Source organism: Sphaerodactylus townsendi, linkage group LG03, assembly GCF_021028975.2.
Source record: "Sphaerodactylus townsendi isolate TG3544 linkage group LG03, MPM_Stown_v2.3, whole genome shotgun sequence".
NCBI classification, from domain to species: Eukaryota; Metazoa; Chordata; class Lepidosauria; order Squamata; family Sphaerodactylidae; genus Sphaerodactylus; species Sphaerodactylus townsendi.
The window spans coordinates 10,908,249-10,928,130 of NC_059427.1; the positions used below are offsets into that span (position 1 = coordinate 10,908,249).

At 47.8% G+C, this 19,882-nt stretch overlaps 1 protein-coding gene across 1 annotated transcript in view; it reads right to left on the reverse strand.

Annotated features, from left to right (window-relative positions):
• LOC125430056 (zinc finger protein 850-like) overlaps nucleotides 1–19,882 on the reverse strand; it is a 49,910-nt gene that overhangs the window by 16,929 nt on the left and 13,099 nt on the right. The window contains exons 10-14 of the mRNA XM_048491743.1: nucleotides 14,914–15,026; nucleotides 12,834–12,941; nucleotides 11,130–11,237; nucleotides 7,206–7,295; nucleotides 2,959–4,279 (exon numbers count right to left, since the gene is read on the reverse strand). Coding sequence (XP_048347700.1) covers nucleotides 2,959–4,279; nucleotides 7,206–7,295; nucleotides 11,130–11,237; nucleotides 12,834–12,941; nucleotides 14,914–15,026 — 1,740 coding nt within the window. The remainder of the gene's footprint in view (nucleotides 1–2,958; nucleotides 4,280–7,205; nucleotides 7,296–11,129; nucleotides 11,238–12,833; nucleotides 12,942–14,913; nucleotides 15,027–19,882) is intronic.

The window sequence follows — 19,882 nt, forward strand, 5'->3', positions numbered from 1 at the left end:
ATCAGGGTGCCCATGTTCAGGAAGTAAGGGAGCCATGGCAGGTGCCATTTCAGATTAGATACATGAGCTCTTAACCTCCTACGCCACTGCTGTTCCTAGAGTTAATTCCACCACAGCAAAAGGATTTGCACTGTTACTGAAGTTAAGCTGTGGCAACCATTTTGTGGCTGGCTTCTCTTCCTCTGTGTAGCCAACCTGACCTGGGTGGTGCGGAGGGGGAGACAATAGTCTTTCTCCCGGAATGCTGCCCTGTCAGACCTGGCAGAACAGTGCACTGAAAAGAGTTTGTTTGGGTTCAGAAACTCCATCTTGGGACTGTGTCTGACCTAGTGAGCAAGAACGCCTAAAGGACGCGCCCCCCCTCCCCCACCTCATGCATGGCGCATATGTAGGAAACAGCATTTGAAAATTAACAGCACACCTGGGTGAAACCAGTTCTCTGTTGTCTGTGTCTCTGACTCATCCTCCTTGTGACCATCTATGTTGCAGCACCCATTAAGGGTCATTACCTGTATTGTCCAACAGCTGCAAAAACCATCAAAATAATGGGTCAGCCATCAGGTTAATAGTCTGACACTCTGACCATTACATCACCTGGAATAGCAGGGAAAATCCTTTGTTAAAGGATTTCCTTTGCCCCCAAGAAATGTTTTTCCCTATAAAAGCCCACCCCAGACAGGTGCTCAATATTATCATACACCACCACAGTGCCAATAATATTGTTCCAACAGCGCTGATCATCCAGAGCCTAGCCATTAGGGGGCTGGGGGTGCACGTCGCACCGGGCTCGCACCTGGGGTGGGCCAGCAAAAATTTCAGGTTTTTTGTATTTTTTAGTGTTTTTAAGTTTTCGTCCTGCAGGGGCGCAGTTTTTAAGCTAGCAGCACCAAAGTTTCAGGGAGTTTTCAGGGGACCTCCTGATGATACCACCCAAATTAGGTGAGGTTTGGTTCAGGGGGTCCAAAGTTATGGACTCCCAGAGAGGGTGCCCCCATCCCCCATTGTTTCCAATGGGAGCTAATAGGAAATGGAGGGCTACACCTTTGAGAGTCCATAACTTTTTGGATCCCCTGAACCAAAATTCACCAAACCTGGCTGGTATCATCAGGATAGTGTCCTAAAGATACCCTGAATTTTTTATGTTGCTAGCCTAAAAACTGCGCCCCCTGCAGGCCGAAAACTGAAAAAACACTGAAAAATACAAAAAACACAAATGAACATGGGTGGGCCGCAAAACTCAGATTTTGCACTGGGCTCCATTTTCCCTAGCTATGCCTCTGCTGGTAAATACAATCTTTGATGCCTCATCCCTTCTCTCTCTATATATATATATCCTAAACCTGTCTTTTACCTCTAAATTACATCCTAGGAAACCTTGTATGTGTGTGTTTTTACCCTCGGTAACTGAGTGATCGTTTGTGGGAGTTTATTTTATTCCATTTCTTATTTTCCAAATAAAACCATTGAAAATAATTTATTTTCTCTGCTGGTTTCTTATAGTGAGCTGAAACCCGTATATCAAGTTATCCAACGCTCCTTAAGCAGTGCTAAGTGACCTCTACAGCTAATTTCCCCAACCAAAGAGGGTCGCACTGACCACCAACATCCCAGGACCCACTTATGCTGCCCTTTCCACCCAAACAGTGTTTCTGAGATGGCAAACATCAAAACAATTCATTATTAAAACATCGACACATGAAGAGCAGCATTTCATACCTATAGGACACTATTTCATAGTGTCCTAAAGATACCCTGAATTTTTTATGCTGCTAGCCTAAAAACTGCGCCCCCTGCAGGCCAAAAACTGAAAAAACACTGAAAAATACAAAAAACACAATGGGGGGGCAGCAAAACTCATATTTTGCACTGGGCTCCATTTTCTCTAGCTACGCCTCTGCTGGTAAATATAATCTTTGATGCCTCATCCCTTCTCTCTCTATATATATATCCTAAACCTGTCTTTTATCTCTAAATTACATCGTAGGAAACCTTGTATGTGTGTGTTTTTACCTCCAGTAACTTTTCCAAATAAAACCATTGAAAAGAATTTATTTTCTCTGTTGGTTTCTTATAGTGAGCTGAAACCCATATATATTGATCAAGTTATCCAACGCTCCTTAAGCAGTGCTAAGTGACCTCTACAGCTAATTTCCCCAACCAAAGAGGGTTGCTGCATCCCACCATTTTGGGTAACATCTCGCAAACATTCTGTTGGTGTACCTACCATCCGGTGTGTGTATACCAAATGATCCCGCAGACTTCCAGAAGTTGGGGATCCCTAATTTCAAAAATCTTTATGCTGCCCTTCCACCCAAACAGTGTTTCTAAGATGGCAAACATCAAAACAATTCATTATTAAAACATCGACACATGAAGAGCAGCATTTCATACCTATCAGTGATATAATTAATATAACATCTTATTTAAGCATGAAAGACAATTAGAAAATGCTTTTCCATTTTATGCTTTAATTCACAGATTGAGAATAAAAAAGGCATCGGTGTAACGAGAATAAAAAGTTATCTGTATAATAACTAATAACTGCATGAATCTTCCTAAGTTTAGTAACACTGATTTATGAGAAAAACCTTGCTTCAATCTCAGCATTTAGATGACTTCTCCGCTGTGTGAACACCTCAGGGTGTTGTTTTCTCCCTAGCGTGAATCATTTGATGTCTAATCAGGTTGCCATTACAAGGCACGTTCTTCCTGCACTCCAAGCGTGTATATGGCTTCTTTCCTGTGTGGATCCTGCTAAGATGCAATTTATTAGAAAAGTGCCTCCCACACTTCAAGCACTGATGTGGCTTCTCCCTAGTATGTATACGTTGATGGGAAGTAAGGTAGTCTTTCTAACAAAAGCTGTTCCCACATTCTGAACATTGACACAGTTTCTCATGTGTATGAAGCAGGAAAGGTGATGCTAGGGCTGTACTGTAGCTGAAACTCTTTCCTTACTCACATGGCTTCTCTCTTGTGTGAATCCTTTGATGTCTACTAAAAGTACTTTTCTGTCTAAAGCTCTTCCCACACTCTAGACACTTACATGGCTTTTCCCCAGTGTGAATCCTTTGATGGTTAGTGAGGCTGCCAAGATGAGAGAAGCTTTTCCTACACTCCGAACACTCATATGGCCTCACCCCAGTATGAACGCGTTGATGTGTTGTAAGGCTCTTTTTCCAACTGAAGCTCTTCCCACACTCCAGACACTTATATGGCTTTTCCCCGGTGTGAACTCTTTGATGTTCTTTGAGGCTGCCAAGCTGAGAGAAGCTCTTCCGACACTCCAAACACTCATATGGTCTCACCCCAGTATGAACACGTTGATGTGCAGTAAGACTGGATGTCTGCCGGAAATTCTTCCCACACTCTGAGCACTCGTATGGCTTTTCCACAGTATGAACACGTTGATGCATAGTAAGGTTGCTTTTATGACTGAAGCTTATTCCACACCCCAGACACTTATATGGCTTTTCCCCGGTGTGAATTCTTTGGTGGTCTTTGAGGATGCCAAGCCGAGAGAAGCTCTTCCCACACTCCGAACACTTATATGGCTTTTCCCCAGTGTGAATTCTTTGATGTTCTTTGAGGCTGCCAAGCTGAGAGAAGCTCTTCTGACACTCCGAACACTCATATGGTCTCACCCCAGTATGAACACGTTGATGGACAATAAGACTGGATGTCTGCCGGAAATTCTTCCCACACTCCAAGCACTCGTATGGCTTCTCCCCACTATGAATATGTTGATGTGTAATAAGATGGTGTTTCCGACTGAAGCTGTTCTCACACTCCAGACATTTATATGGCTTCTCTCCTGTGTGCATCCTTTGATGTACACTAAGGTGGACCTTCCGACTGAAGGATTTTCCACACATTGAACATTTATATGGCTTCTCCTCTGTGTGAACCTTCTGATGTTCAGTTAGGCAGCAATTCCAAGAGAAGGTCTTACCACACTCCAGACAGCTATATGTTTTTTTGCCTGTGCGAATCTTCTGTACTGTCTTAATGCTGGATATACAGCTTAAGCTTTGCCCTTTCATGGAGCACTTATTCCCTCCATTTTCTTTTTGTGTTTTGCTTTGCGCTGAGATCTCATACATGTTTCTGCCCTGACAGGCAACCAATTCCTTCCTCCGTATCTGCTTTCCTTCTCTCTTTATTCTCAGCTGCCCCTGTGGTCCATCTTTGTCCCAAGGTTCCACTTCCAGAACCTGGTCTCTTTCTGAGGACACCCCTTCTAACAGCCCCTGTCTGTTAGACTCTGGTGCATCTTCTGCTGAAACAGAAAGAGTGAAATCAAGTAAGATCTCCAGGAAACAAAAACCACTTAGAACCCCCTATCATTACCAAGCGCTATTTTCTACAATGGGAACTGGAGGATTGGAAAAGTCTCTATAATCTCTAACTACCAACAAGGGCAACGGGAAAGGAAAGAAAATGGGGGACAGAAAGAACCAGAAGGGTAGATGAAAGAAGAACTGGGAAACACAAAGAAGGGTGGGGTGAATAAAGTATGTGTAGAAGTAGAAAAATGGCAACAACATTTCAGAGGAGGAAAGGATTTTTAACAGAAGTTTTTAAAACAGGGTTTTTTAAACAGGGGTTTCCTTTTTTTTCCCTTTGTCCTGGCCATGTGCTTTCCCCAGGCTTCTGAGAGGTGGGACTGCTGAGAGGTGGGACTTCCTATTAGCTGTGTTGCTCAGTCTCTGGAAGCAGCAGAGAGGACTAGAAGTGGAGAAGAGGAGTGGAGCAGAAAGAGCTAAGTGAGCTCTGGTTTTCTTTTTGGAGGGCTTTTCTCAAAGCCACATCTTTTAACAGTGTGTTTTTAACAGGAATTTTAAAAACAGGGATTTTAACAGGAGTTTTAAAAACAGGGTTTTTTAACAGGGGTTAATAGGGGTTTTCTTTTTTCTCTTTGTCCTGGCCGTGTGCTTCCCCCAGGCTTCTGAGAGGCGGGCTGCTGAGAGGTGGGGCTTCCTATTAGCTGTGTTGTTCAGTCTCTGGAAGCAGGGGTGCGCGCACCAGGTGTTATACTGATTAAGAATGTATCTTGAGGGATAGTAGTAGAAGGTACAGAAAGCTCAGGGGGGAGGCACTCATTAAAAGTTTAATATTTGAATATCTAAACAGAATTAGATATGAAGGCAGGAAGCCAGCAGGAGTGTGGGGGCTTTCCAGTGTTTTGCACTGAGTGTCATATGTATGACTATCTACCACTAGGACAGAAATCATAGGTGTGCCCTCGCTGCAATGAGCTCCTGGCACTCAGGGAACATGTGCGTTCTCTTGAAGCCAAGGTGGCAGACCTGGAGAAGCTGAGAGAGGCAGAGAGGGCGACAGACAAGGTTTTCAGGGACGTAACAGCCGGGTCCCACTCCCAGGATGACATCTCTTCAGATGTCATGGAGAATGACGGTCTGGGGGACGGAGGGTGCCAGTCTGAGGTGGTGGAAGATGCTCCCTTAGATGGGATCCGTTCCTTAGCTGGTGATCAGCTATCCTCTCTAACCGAGGATACCCCTCGGGGAGGTGGGGGGCTCCTCGTAGTGGGTGATTCGACCATTAGGAATATAGAGAGTTGGGTTTGTGAGAGCCATGATGACCACATGGTGACTTGCCTGCCTGGTGCGAAGGTTGCGGATGTCACGCTTCGTCTAGATAGGCTGTTAGACAGTGCTGGGGTGGAGTCAGCAGTTGTGGTCCACATTGGCACCAATGACATTGGGAAATGTAGCCGGGAGGTTCTGGAGGCTAAATTTAGGCTGCTGGATAACAGGTTGAAGTCCAGGACTTCCAAGGTGGCATTCTCAGAAATGCTACCTTTCATTTGCAGGGCGAGCTAGGCAAGTGGAGATACAGGGTCTCAAGGTGTGGATGAGAAGGTGGTGTAAGGCAGAAGGTTTCAGATTTGTTAGGAACTGGGGAACTTTTTGGGACAAGGCAGGTCTATACAAAAGGGAAAGCCTTCATCTTAACCAAAAAGGAATCAGGCTACAGGCGCTTAACATTAAAAAGGTGGCAGAACAGCTTTTAAACTGATCCCTGGGGGAAAGCCGACAGGAGCTGAGGTGACTTCGATTCGGAATACAGTATCTATGGAGATGCAGACAGAGAGGGAGGTTTTTCTAAATCAACCACATACAAGTGTGGATCATAGCAATGTGCATGTGCGAAATGATAGTGTCTACAAAGGGCTAGAGGGCAAAGCACATAAATCCCAGGTTAGGCACAGAGACAGGGTATCAGTGGCGAATCTAGGCAAACTGGAGCCCGGGGACAAAATCTGAGTTTGGTGCCCCCCCACCCCCACCCCAGGTATGGACGACCACCCTCCCCCACAACGACCAAACAATGATTTTTTGCACCAGCTCACAAAACACCTCCCACCACCAGCAAGCATACATGGCTTTCTCCCCACCAACTCTCCTAATGGGGTCCTCACACCAACCCTGTGAGGTAGGCTGCTAGCCTGAGAAACAGCTCCAAGCCAGTACAAGGGGAATTAACTTTTAAGCATGTAAATCTCTCACAAGTCAATTCCCCATCCTGCTTCTACTGCCAAACATCAGCATCATCTCACAAAATCACCTCCTCCCACCCCCAGCAAAACACATACATGGCTCCCTCCCACCACTTCTCTCCTAATTGTGTCCTCACACCAACTTCCTGTGAGGTAGGCCAGTTAGCTCCGAGAAACAGCTCCAAACCAGTACAAGGGGAATTAACTTTTAAGCATGTACATCTCTCACAAGTCACCCTGCATCTGAAGGTTTACCAAGCAAACGGCCAGCATCATCCTCTCACAAATCACCTCCTCCTACCCCCAGCAAACATACATGGCTCCCTCCCACCACTTTCTCTAATTGTGTCCCTCACGACCAATCCCTGTGAGGTAGGTTGCTATTCTGGTGTTTGCGCTCCAAACCAGTGCAAGGGAATTAACTTTAAGCATGTAAATCTCTCTCACAAGTCACTCCCCATCCAAGGTTTACTAAGCAAACGCCAGCATCATCTCTCACAAATCACCTCCTCCTCACCCCAGCTGCATACATGGCTCCTCCCACCACTTCTCTAATTGTAACTCACACTAACCCTGTGATGTAGCCAAGGCCTGAGAAACAGCTCCAAGCCAGTACAAGTGGGAATTACCTCACAGCTAAGCATGTAAATCTCTCACAGGTCACCCCCACCTGAAGGTTTACCAAGCCAAACGCCAGCATCACACACCGCGCCGCTGTTGCCGCGCTCCCTGCTCAGTCGGTCTTTCCTCGTTTCCGCCAGCGCCCAGCTGCCTTAAGGCGAATAAGGCATGCTGGGTCAGAGGGAGGGGAGGCAGAGCTCCCCAGTCCTGCTCCTGGGAGCCCAGTGGGATTTCTCCCCCGCCCCTTGGACACTCCAGGCCACCGTACAGAGTGGGCGGGGCTACAAAAGTCACTGGGAGCAGTCGGCTGCTTCAGTGCCTGCTTGCTAGGGCTTGCTCAATCCCTCCCTGTGTAGGAGGATGTTTTGGCGCCCCCCACGTGACCTCAATCGATGCGCCCGGGGACAAGGGGTACCCCATGTCCCTAGGCAGGTACGCCAGTGCAAGGTATACAGGTGTCTCTATGATAATAATAGAAGCCTTCAACATAAAATGGGGGAGCTGGAGTACAGAGTTTTGAAGGAGGACATTGACATAGTGGGCATCACAGAGACATGGTGAAATGAGGAGAACCAGTGGGATGCTGTTATCCCAGGTTACAGGCTCTACAGGAAGGATAGGACAGGGCATATTGGGGGTGGGGTTGCCCTCTACATCAAAGAGAGCATAGTGTCACATAAAATAGACAATGCAAGGAGAGCTGATTCCCCTACAGAAGCACTGTGGATATCAATACCAGGGGTGAAGGACAGTTTAATATTAGGAATATATTATTGTCCCCCTGACCAAAGCGCACAAGAGGATTCTGAGATGGAAAAAAAAATTAGAGAGGCCAACAAAAGCAAAAACGTAGTGGTAATGCGCGATTTCAACTATCCCCACATCAACTGGAAAAATGCATGTTCAGGTCATAGCAAGGGGAGTATTCCTGGATATGCTAAATGACTGTGGCTTAGAGTAGATGGTTGCGGAACCAATCAGAGGTGATCCTAGATCTAATTCTATGTGGGACCCAGGACCTGGTACGGGAAGTCAGTGTTGTTGAGCCAATAGGTTCGTTTCTAATTCACAAAGCTGTCAGATTCAGGAGCATCTGTTTGTGAGCAAGTGTCAACTACTACATCGTAGAAGTTACATTTGCCTTCTGAAGCGGTGTTCTTCAAAGATGAGGGGGATAGTGCGGTGGAAGCTGAAAGGGAAAAATCAAGCAAAGTCAAAACTGCTCAAGATGCCATAGGTTATTTAAAAACACAGTAATGAAACCTCAGCTGGAATGTGTTCCGGTGGTTATAAAAGGCAGCACTCCAGTCCAAAAGAAAGCCACCATGGTTAACAATAAGGAGATTGAGGAAAATCATCAGAAAAAAGATGTCTTTTAGAAAATGGCAGTCCAGTTCGAATTGATGGAGAATATGAGAATGGTTCACAAATGGTGGCAGAAGAGCCGCCAGTTAGCTGTATGCAGCCAAAAAGGACATGAGGAATGCAATGGTCATGCGAACATCAAGACTGAAAGCAAACAGTCGGCCTTCAAGCACATCAAAAGCGCAAGGAAGCCAGCTAGGGAAGCGGTGGGCCCATTAGATAATGAAGGAACAAAAGGTGTGCTAAAGGATGACAGGGAGATTGCAGAGAAGCTGAATGAATTATTTGCATCTGTCTTCACCCAAGAGGAGGTGAGGAAAATTCCTGCACCTGAAGCAAGCTTCTTAGGAGGCGAATCCGAGGAACTAGCGAAGATAGTGGTAGACAAGGTTCTGGCAGCCATTGATAAACTAAATGCTACCAAATCCCCTGGCCCACATTGCATTCACCCAAGAGTTCTTAAAGAGCTCAAGCATGAAATTGCTGATCTTCCCCATTTAATAGGGAACGTATCCCTGAAATCAGGCTCCATCCCTGAAGACTGGAAGATGGCCAATGTCACACCAATCTTTAAGAAAGGATCTAAGAAAGGGGGGACCCAGGAAATTACAGGCCAATCAGTTTAACACCTGTTTCTAGTAAATTAGTAGAATATATCATTAAAGATAAAATTATAAAGCATAAAAAATGTAGAAAAGCAAAACCTGCTGAGGAAGAGTTAGCATGGCTTTTGCAGAGGCAAGTCCTATCTTACAAACTTACTAGAGTCCTTTGAGGGTGTAAACAGGCATGTGGATAAGGGGGAACCAGTGGACATTGTCTACTTGGATTTCCAAAAGGCTTTTGACAAAGTTCCTCACCAGAGACTATTGAGAAAACTCAGGAATGAAGGAATAAGAGGGGAAGTCCTCCTATGGATTAAAAACTGGTTGAGGAACAGGAAGCAAGGGGTAGGTGTAAATGGGAAGTTCTCACAATGGAGAGATGTAGGGAGTGGTGTCCCCCAAGGATCCGTTTTGGGACCAGTTCTCTTTAACCTATTCATAAATGACTTGGAAGTAGGGGTAGGTAGGGTGGTAGACAAGTTTGCAGATGATACCAAATTATGTAGGGTGTTGAGAACTGCAAAAGACTGTGAAGAGTTCCAAGCAGACCTTTATAAATTAGGTGAGTGGACTAAGAAATGGCAAATGCAGTTCAATGGAAAGGGGCAAAAAATCCAAACTTCACATACAGCCTACAGGGGTCAGTGCTATCAGTCACAGACCAGGAAAGGGATTTGGGCATCTTAGTTGATAGTTCCATGGGAATGTCAACTCAATACATGGCAGCTGTGAAAAAGGCAAACTCTATGCTGGGGATATTTAGGAAAGGAATTGAGAATAAAACTGCAAAAATTGTCATGCCCTTGTGTAAAGCAGTGGTGCGACCGCACTTGGAGAACTGTGTTCAATTCTGGTCACCACATCTCAAAAAGGATATCGAAGAGATAGAAAAAGTGCAGAGAAGGGCAACGAGGATGATTGAGGAACTGCAGCACCTTCCTTATGAGGAGAGGAGCAGCGTTTGGGACTCTTTAGTTTGGAGAGGAGGCGTCTGAGGGGGGATATGATTGAAGTCTATAAAATTATGCATGGGGTAAAAAAAGGTTGACAAAGAGAATTTTTCCCCTCTTTCTCACAATACTAAAACCAGGGGGCATTCATTGAAAATGCTGGGGGGAAGAATTAGGACTAATAAAAGGAAACATTTCTTCACGCAACGTGTGATTGGTGTTTGGAATATGCTGCCACAGGAGGTGGTGATGGCCACTAACCTGGATAGTTTTAAAAGGGGCTTGGACAGATTTACAGAGGAGAAGTCGATCTATGGCTCCCAATCTTGATCCTCCTTTATCTGAGATTGCAAATGCCTTAGCAGACCAGATGCTCAGGAGCAGCAGCAGCAGCAGAAGGCCATTGCTTTCACCTCCTGCATGTGAGCTCCCAAAGGCACCTGGTGGGCCACTGCAAGTAGCAGAGTGCTGGACTAGATGGACTCTGGTCTGATCCAGCAGGCTAGTTCTTATGTTCTTATGAGGAAAACCAACAGCACCAGAGATCTATCCTGGGAGAATTAAAATAGGCTGAGATCATCAAGGAGAGGGAGGCCTTCCTTCATGGGAGTCCACCCCCTTTCATGGGAGAAGTTTTTGTCCTGACACACGTATCATGTGATTCTTTCTGTTCAGAAGATTGCCCATTAGCAACCTCTCTTCCTCCCTCAGACCCTGATTCTACATTCTTCCGACTGTCTGTTAGAGAAATGTGGAACTGAAATGGAAGGACTACCCAACAACGGACCTGTAAATGGACTCGGGAGCAGCTCTGCCACAAAGAGCCAGACCTGCAATGGTCGTTTCTTGGAGTTGTTCTACATTTGCTGCATATCTAATTTGGTCCACAGCTGGCTACTCTTCTGGGGGTTTCACCCTCAGAAGTGCCACAGTGGGAACAGGATATCTTTTACATCTATTGTGTCCCTGATAAGATCAAATGGGAGCACATGGAGTTCTGGCAGGAAAAATACTGCAAAATAAATTTACTCCCCCCCTTTCCCTATATGGCTGTCTTCCCCTTACCTGACAAGTGGACACCAGAACACCCGCCTGATTCTTCAGTGCCCTGGAGGAACCACATTTCTCTCTGATGGTGCTGCAAATCAAGGAGTGGTCCAGGAGTCCAAAGTCCTTCAAAGGGAACAAAAGACAGCATGAAGGGATTTAGAATATCCAAGAATATTTGTTGTGCTGAGAATATACCTAGAGTTTGGGGGATCTACAAGATCTTTGCTTCCAGCTTGATGCAGACACAATGTAATCATTACTAGGAAGCAAATATTTGGGGGGGGGGAAATGAGGAAAATGTTGACCATTAGTCAGTAGTTGTGAAATGTTAGCAGAGGTGGGATCCAGCAGGTTCTCACAGGTTCCCGAGAGTAGGTTACTAATTATCTGTGTGTGCCGAGAGGGGGTTACTAACTGGTGATTTTGCCACGTGATTTTTGCCTTAGTTACGCCCCTCCTCTCAGCAGTAGTGCGCAGAACTTGAAGCAGTCTAGCAGGAGGTTCACCGGCGTGCGTGGCAGCCTGCGCCTGCGTGCATTCGTTTCCCGCCCAAGGACCGGCGCAGCGGCTGTGTTCTTGCCACAGCCCCGCCCCAGGAATGCCCGGCCACGCCCCTGTCGTGCCCCGCCCAGCCCCACTGGCGCTACGCCACAGTTTGAATCCCACCACCATGGGAACCTGTTACTAAAATTTTTGGATCCCACCACTGAATGTTAGGTCTTAAACAGTGCAAGCTTAAGGAAAACCTTCAGCTGGGTAGGTTTATATGATATGTAAACACAGCACTGTGCTGCAACTTGCTTATACGCTAGACCCAGCAAATAGTATTAAAGACATCCATTCAGAATCCTATTCAAGTCTACTCAATGGGGCTTATTCGGGGAAGGTGTTATTTGGCATCCACTGTGTACTGCCTCAGTGTACTTGGCTCCCAAATCAGAGAAATTTCAGCAATGGACTGATACCTCCAACGGACTGATACCTCCACATGCCACTTCTGGATAACTCATCCCATAAACCCTGTTCAAAGGAGAGCCATAATGCTCGCCAGGTTCAATGTTATGCCTTCTGCCTTGTTACATGGCAGATTTAATAAGCAAGAAAAGGCTAAAAAATTGTGCCCATGTAATGATGGCTCAGTTGAATCTCTGGCCCACCAATTACTTCACTGTCTCAGATTCAAGGAAATCAGATCCAAGTATGTGAATCTCACTCCTTTACATTTACCCGATCTCCCCGACTTATTTAGATTACACTACTTGTTGGACAACCCTGATCCTTCTCTCTGCATGATAGTGGCAGACTTTCTCCTGGAAATTACTAAATGCCAGTAGATTTCCTTCGTCCTAACATGTATATCCTGTATTGTATATGTTTTTTAATCTGTTTTTATTATTGTTGTGCTGCTGTCTATGCCAATAAAGGCTTGCTTCTTGATAACTCATCCCTTTCTCCACCTCTTAGGACATCCAATGAGTAACTCAAAACCCAACTGACAAGATCTTCCATTACTGATGGTCTACATCAGGGGTCTGCAACCTGCGGCTCTCCAGATGTTCATGAACTACAATTCCCATCAGCCCCTGTCAGCATGGCCAATTGGTGGAATTGTAGTTCATGAACATCTGGAGAGCCGCAGGTTGCAGACCCCCTGGTCTAGATTAATCAAAAATACTCCATCCTCTTCTGTATTCAGGGTAGAACAGTCAAGGTTCTTACCTAGAGCGTCCACAGTCTCGTAAGTGTCCTGCATGACTTCCCAGTACAGAGCTCTCTGGGCTGTATCCAGCAGAGACCATTCCTCCTCTGTGAACAATATGGCCACCTCTGCAAAGGACATCACGAGCTCTGAAGGGGGATTTCTACTGTTCATCTTCTCTCATCCCTGAGTATTCACACAAGAAAGCAGGTCATTTGGGGAAAACTGAATAAATGAAACTGATTTCAAGAAAAATTAAATGTGTTTTTTCCAATTCTGAACAGTATCCCACCAGTCTTATATAACCTGGGAAAATCAGAGAGGTGCCATCTTGGAACAATGTTCCAAGCAGAAAAAGTGCAGAGAAGGGCAACGAGGATGATTGAGGGACTGGAGCACCTTCCTTATGAGGAGAGGCTGCAGCGTTTGGGACTCTTTAGTTTGGAGAGGAGACGTCTGAGGGGGGATATGATTGAAGTCTATAAAATTATGCATGGGGTAGAAAATGTTGACAGAGAGACATTTTTCTCTCTTTTTCACAATACTAGAACCAGGGGGCATTCATTGAAAATGCTGGGGGGAAGAATTAGGACTAATAAAAGGAAACACTTCTTCACGCAACGTGTGATTGGTGTTTGGAATATGCTGCCACAGGAGGTGGTGATGGCCCAAATTAACCTGGATAGCTTTAAAAGGGGCTTGGACAGATTTATGGAGGAGAAGTCGATTTATGGCTACCAATCTTGATCCTCTTTGATCTGAGACTGCAAATGCCTTAACAGACCAGGTGCTCGGGAGCAACAGCCGCAGAAGGCCATTGCTTTCACCTCCTGCATGTGAGCTCCCAAAGGCACCTGGTGGGCCACTGCGAGTAGCAGAGAGCTGGACTAGATGGACTCTGGTCTGATCCAGCTGGCTTGTTCTTATGTTCTTAAGCAGTACAGATTCAGAAACGTGCCTGACCAGAGGTCTCTTGGGTCCAATTTCCTTAAAGCTTACATGGAACTAAATTCAAGCTGACACAAACTGACTGTTTTTGTACCCATAATTACACTGTTGAACAGTTTCACAATAAATACAAAGAAAAGCACCCTGTGCAATGGATCAACTACAAGCTCTTCCCCCTTCGATTAAATGTTCAAATCTGATGCATTTCTGCTGAAGTCTTTGGGCTTTGATTCTTAACCTGTGTGAAGCGATTTGCCCTTCCAGAAACAGTGAGTGTACGCAATGGACAGTTAACATGGCGTACAATTTGGCAGACCCAAGTTCAAATCCATACCCTGCCATGGAAACTTACTGGGTGACCCTGGGCCTATACCACCATTTTATAACTACTAGCTCTTTATGATGGGAAAATTTCACACAGGAAAAGGCCTTTAAAAGGTTACAGAATGGAAGATGAACATACAAGCAATGGTTGTGTTCAAAATTTGGAGGATATCGTTTTTATTGAAATCCACGACATGGCTGATCTTGAAATTTCCAAAATCCTGGTGCTATTTTACCAAATGTTTTAATTGAGTTTGGGCCATACACCGGCCAAAATGGCAATTACTGAAAATGTTAAGAATGTAAATATAAAAAGACAAACTGTAGGGATGAGCTGCTGACCCAGCAGCACCGTACGTAGAGCGCCGAGATGCCAGCGCTCCTACGATCTTCTGGTCGCACTGCTCCCCTGCCCCGCACCCCCCGATGAGTCACAGGTCATGCTTGCCCCCAGGTGAGGATTAGGCCCAGACGCTGATGCTCCTTTCCGCACGTAGCATCCAGATGAGATCATGCATCACATGATCATCTCTCAGTCTCCCGCTCTCCCGCTCTCCCGGATTCCCCCCGATCCGCCCTTCTACACGCCCCCGCTAGAATCATAATAAAAGGTGCCAGGAACCAGCACGCGGCAGAGTCGCTAGGATCACGGACCTCCGCGCTCCCGCTGCTGGCGCTCTCCACCAGATGTTATCACCGCGTCCCCGTCTCGTTCTTGCGCTGACCTGCAGCGGGCACGACTACAAGCGCTGGTGTCGTAAACCCGGGAATCCTCGAACCTCCCACCCTGCTGCACCGTGTCGCCTGGGAAAGGACGCGGCCCGGTACCGACGTCCGCTGGATCAGCGCATCCAGGGACTCCCCTCATCTCGGTACCGCCCGTCCGGCTGGATCGGCGAGATCCAGGGACTTCGAAGTTCCTACCAGGACACTCTCTGTCTCTGGCCGAACCAACGGTAAGTATGGGAGCTTGCAAAAGCAGGGCTTATGACAAGCACGTTAGCGAATTGAAAGCGCTAGCGAAATGCGGCAGGGTCTCCATAAAGAGAGGGGAGCTGCGCAAATTGGTTGAGGAGATTGAAGCTCAATGTCCATGGTACCCAGAAAGGGGGACATTGAATCTTAAGGATTGGGAAAACATCGGGCGCACTCTTCACACAGAGCCTCGCGCGCCGATGTCACTGCTACTGACGTGGAGGCAATGTTATGTCGCCATCAGCCTGCAGGTCTACGGCTCCCTTGCTGTAGATCGCCCTCCTTTCGACCCTTCAGCTTCAGTTTCACCCCCGGAACTTTCTCTATCCGCTAAATTGGACGCCTGTCCTCCTTCTGCCCCCCTTGCCTCCCCGCCTCCGTCAAATTCTCCCGCGGCTCAGCCGCCTCCTCCCCTCGCTCCGCCTTCATTTTCTAAAGCCACTGCACCTCCGTCAGCGCCACGTAATGGCGCGGGTTTCAAAACCCTAGCAGAGCGTATTAGCCACGATCTGCAAAAAAAGGAGACCCTGACGGAAGACGATGCCGATCTCCTTGCTGTGTGCCCCATCCACTACACCGATCATGAGGGGGAGGATGGCATCGTTAGGAGAGTTGTTGAGTACCGCCCCCTAGGTTACAACATCCTCACTGAGCTCCGCAAGGCGATGCGGGACGTAGGAATCACCAGCCCCTATGTGAGAGGCATGCCAAGAGCAGCCGCGAGGAATCACCTAATGGTCCCGGAGGACTGGAAAACCACCTTTCGCATGCTCTTGAATCCCGCACAATCTGTGCGTACCGCCAACAGTGCATAGGCAGAGGGGCAGCCTCTGTGATTGCCTACACCGCCATGCAGCTTGGCATGGCTCTTGTGGCACTATCGCCAACCCCAATGCTTAAATGGGTCCACTTGCCGGAGGCCACTGCCTTGCAATCGCCTCTGGAGTGCGCCTGAGGCGTTTCCTGAAAGTCCCCAATGCTGGACAGCCAGCCCAAAGTTTCTCTGGCGTTCGAGCCCAAGAGCCTCAGGAGCCCTATGCTGAGTTTGTGAACAGGCTCAGGGAGGGGCCTCAGGAGGCAGGTTGGACGAAGAGGCCCAGAGCGTGCTCATTAAGCGCCTTGCCAAGGAGAGCGCCTCCGCTGAGTGCCGAAAAGCGGTCACAGGCCTAGGAAAGAACCCCGAGACTGACCCGACATGCTCAAAGCTTGCCAGGATATCCCGGGTCTTTTAAGCCCACATCAAACCAGCAACCCCTAGCCGCATGGCCCTCCCGGCTGCCATGAGACAGCTTGAAACAAGTGTTTCAATTGCAACTTGCCAGGACACTTCCGTAGGGGATTGTAGACTGCCCGGCGGGGGGGCCTACAGCCCGAGCGGAGGGGGGTCTCCCCCCAGAGGGCGAAGACCCCCAGGGAGGTCTAAGACCGGATGCTCCCAATGCCCGCTGGGGAGGCCCGCACCTGGGCATCTCCCCAGCCCGGAACCAAGGCCCGCACCTCAGAAGCACTTCCCCCGGAGCTCCCCGCGAGATGTGGCATGCTCCAGTTAAGTATAGTGATCCCATCCCCACGGGGAGACCATTAGGCCCAGTCTCGCCATGCCTCCGCCGCTGGCCGGGGATTGTTCATCATCCCAGGAGTCATAAACTCCCAGCACCAGGAAGCCATCCACATCCAGGTGTGGACAAACATCCCACAGGAACTGCCAAGTTCATCCGATCATCCTGCCCCTATGCTTTCCCTCGAGTCTAATCTAAGTTCAGCTAATCTAAATCTCGTTGCTTGCTCCCCCCCTACGTCTATACTTCCTGCTCTGCTAGCCCCTTCCATTTCCAAAGTCACCATGCCTCCGCCAGTGCCACAGAATGGCGCGCATCTCAAAATCTCTGCAGAATCCATAACCACTGAGTTGCAGCAGAAAGAGATGCTGACGGAAGAAAACGCCAACACTCTGGCACTATGCCCAGTCCGTCTCACTAACCAAGAGGACTGCCGTTTTGAACCCTCCTCAGAATGCCCCATAGCCAATCTACAGGACAATGAGGCATGGAAAGGGAAAAATGCTCGCACAATGGCCTTAAGCCCAAAGTACTTCATGAAGAAGAAGCCCCCTTGGCCCTCTCCAGCTGTAAGGTTCAAACCAGATCTCGTAGCCTCTGAGCCTGTGCAAAGCCCTAAGCTCAAAGCTCCCAGTGGCAGCAAAATCGTCAGTACCTCAGGGAGAGCAGGATCGCAGCCTGCAAAGGAACCGCCCTGCAAGATGCAGAGAGCAAGATCTCAAATCAGAATTGCGATCCTCCTCATTACTTTATACGTGCTCTGTATGCCTATATATGTTCTGTATGTCTTGCCCCCTTTCAAGAGACCCCTAAAGTTTTCCCTTCATAAGAGGGATTTTTCCATTGCTTCTAAGCTACGCTCTTGTGCTTCAATTAAAGTTTCTCTCATTTTGATTATGTGTGCCAATGCCTTGAAAGGCTTCACCCATTACAGCGTCAACCTTAAACGGGGCACAGCTCGTGCATACTCCCTAGGATGCCGATGGGACCTGCTTCAGGCTGCCTCCATCTTAGTTTAAACCCTCAAAACTCTTCTTCAAACCTTTCCTTGAGAACCTTTCCTTTCATCTATCCGAGCCTACACTGCCACATTGGCGTAGCACAGGTTTCCCAGCCCCACCTATCTCACACAGTCTCCACTGTGAAGATAGGAAGCGAATTCCAACCAGCTCGATCCCCCTCACAGGAGGGCAAGGTAAGGTTAACTTCCAAGCCCCCCCCCCTCCCTTTTCCTTTTCATTGCCTTTTGCATTCTCTCAAATGGGCCAACTGCACCTAAGAAAATCTTGGCCAAACAAACAAAGAAAGGGGAGTAGCCCGCCCCACTCAGGGCTCAGGTTTTCCATTGTCATCTATGAAAAATAACTCAACAAAAACTAACTCAGCCAGCGCACAAACCCCCTGGGGGAAAAGCGTTTGCCTGTTTTTCTCTTCTGTGCAGGAATCCAGCTCGCCATGCCAGGCCAGCCCCATCCCGGATATGGAGCGGGCCTCCCTGGAAGAACCGACCCAGCCGCCCCGTTGAGAGGGCCCGATTGCCCCCCAGCCTGGGCCGAGATGGGAGGGATCTCTCTGGAGCCAGCACACCCATTCTTCCACGGAGATCGCAGCCCTCACTGGGGCCCCCCCAGGAGGGAACGGCAGCCTGGGCCAGCTACGGCTCAGAGTTTGATACTGTGTGTCGCTGCCCCTCACCTACAATCGCCATTCTCTCTCCCTCTCTGCCGCTCCCTGGCTGAAACTTGGAATTGCAGCCAGAAACATTCCTGATAGATTAACCCTTGGAACTCTCCGCTGTTTTCAGCCGCTTGAATATCGTTGGAACACGCCTTCTCTCACAACCTTGCTCGTGAGAATCACTGGACCTGCAATGCTAGAGACTATCAGTAGCTCTCCCTACGCTCTTGAGAAATCCATGGACTAACGCCATTGCTCCGTAGCTTTGGTAGTCAAACAGCAAGAGCCATGCATTGGACAATTATGCAGCCACGGGCTGCCTCCCTTCATTGCATCATCTAGCTTATGTATTGTTTATCAATATTTATTGTTTCCATTTATGCCTTGCCCCATTTATGCCCTTTGGAGCCGACCTCCAAAGGAATCCTTGAGTACTGTATGTTACTTATTGTTATTGCATCACCAAGGTTGTGAGAATGTACATAATAGGTGTTGTTTTAATCTTTCTGATAATTCCCATTTGATTCATATGAAAGTGCGTGAGCTGCAAGAAGTTGTATCCAATCTGAAATATGACGTGCTGCCCCATTGGTGGTCAGCCCTCTGGAGCTGGCTACCGGGAGGATGGTTGAGTTATATTGTTCAACTCTGCATTGGTTTGATTGTGTGCCTTATCATCGGATCTTGTCTTATTCAATGTATTTCCAATATTGCCTGTAACGTGTGTAAGAAACCCCTCGACTTTCCCTTACATCGCAACCAAGTTCTAATGTTGCACAAGCAACTCGGCCAGCTTGGCCAAACGGCGGAGGAGGTAAGCGTCCCTTTAAATCGCCCCCTAACAATTCGGCCTCCCCTCTAAAATGTAAAAAAGGAGGAGATGTAGGGATGAGCTGCTGACCCAGCAGCACCGTACGTAGAGCGCCGGGATGCCAGCGCTCCTACGATCTTCTGGTCGCACTGCTCCCCTGCCCCGCACCCCCGATGAGTCACAGGTCATGCTTGCCCCCAGGTGAGGATTAGGCCCAGACGCTGATGCTCCTTTCCGCACGTAGCAGCCAGATGAGATCATGCATCACATGATCATCTCTCAGTCTCCCGCTCTCCCGCTCTCCCCCCGATCCGCCCTTCTACACGCCCCCGCTAGAATCATAATAAAAGGTGCCAGGAACCAGCACGCGGCAGAGTCGCTAGGATCACGGACCTCCGCGCTCCCGCTGCTGGCGCTCTCCACCAGATGTTATCACCGCGTCCCGTCTCGTTCTTGCGCTGACCTCGCGGGCATGACTACACAAACTAGTAACATATTTTTACAAAATGCTTTGATATCCTAAACTGAGGAAGTGCCATTCTTTTGAGAAAGCTCTTTTGGAAACAGAAACATTTAAGGATGTATAAAAGTAGAAAAGGAAATAACAGGGGGCGATATAGCATGTGTATTATAAATGGTTGATTGGTTTGGATGGTCAATGACAAAGAAGATTCCAATGTAGCCTTCCTGAAAAAGTTTCCTGTCCTGAGGAAACCCTTGGCTTGGAGGGACATCCCATCAGTGCTACACCCCTGAGTTGGCAACTTCCTGGAGT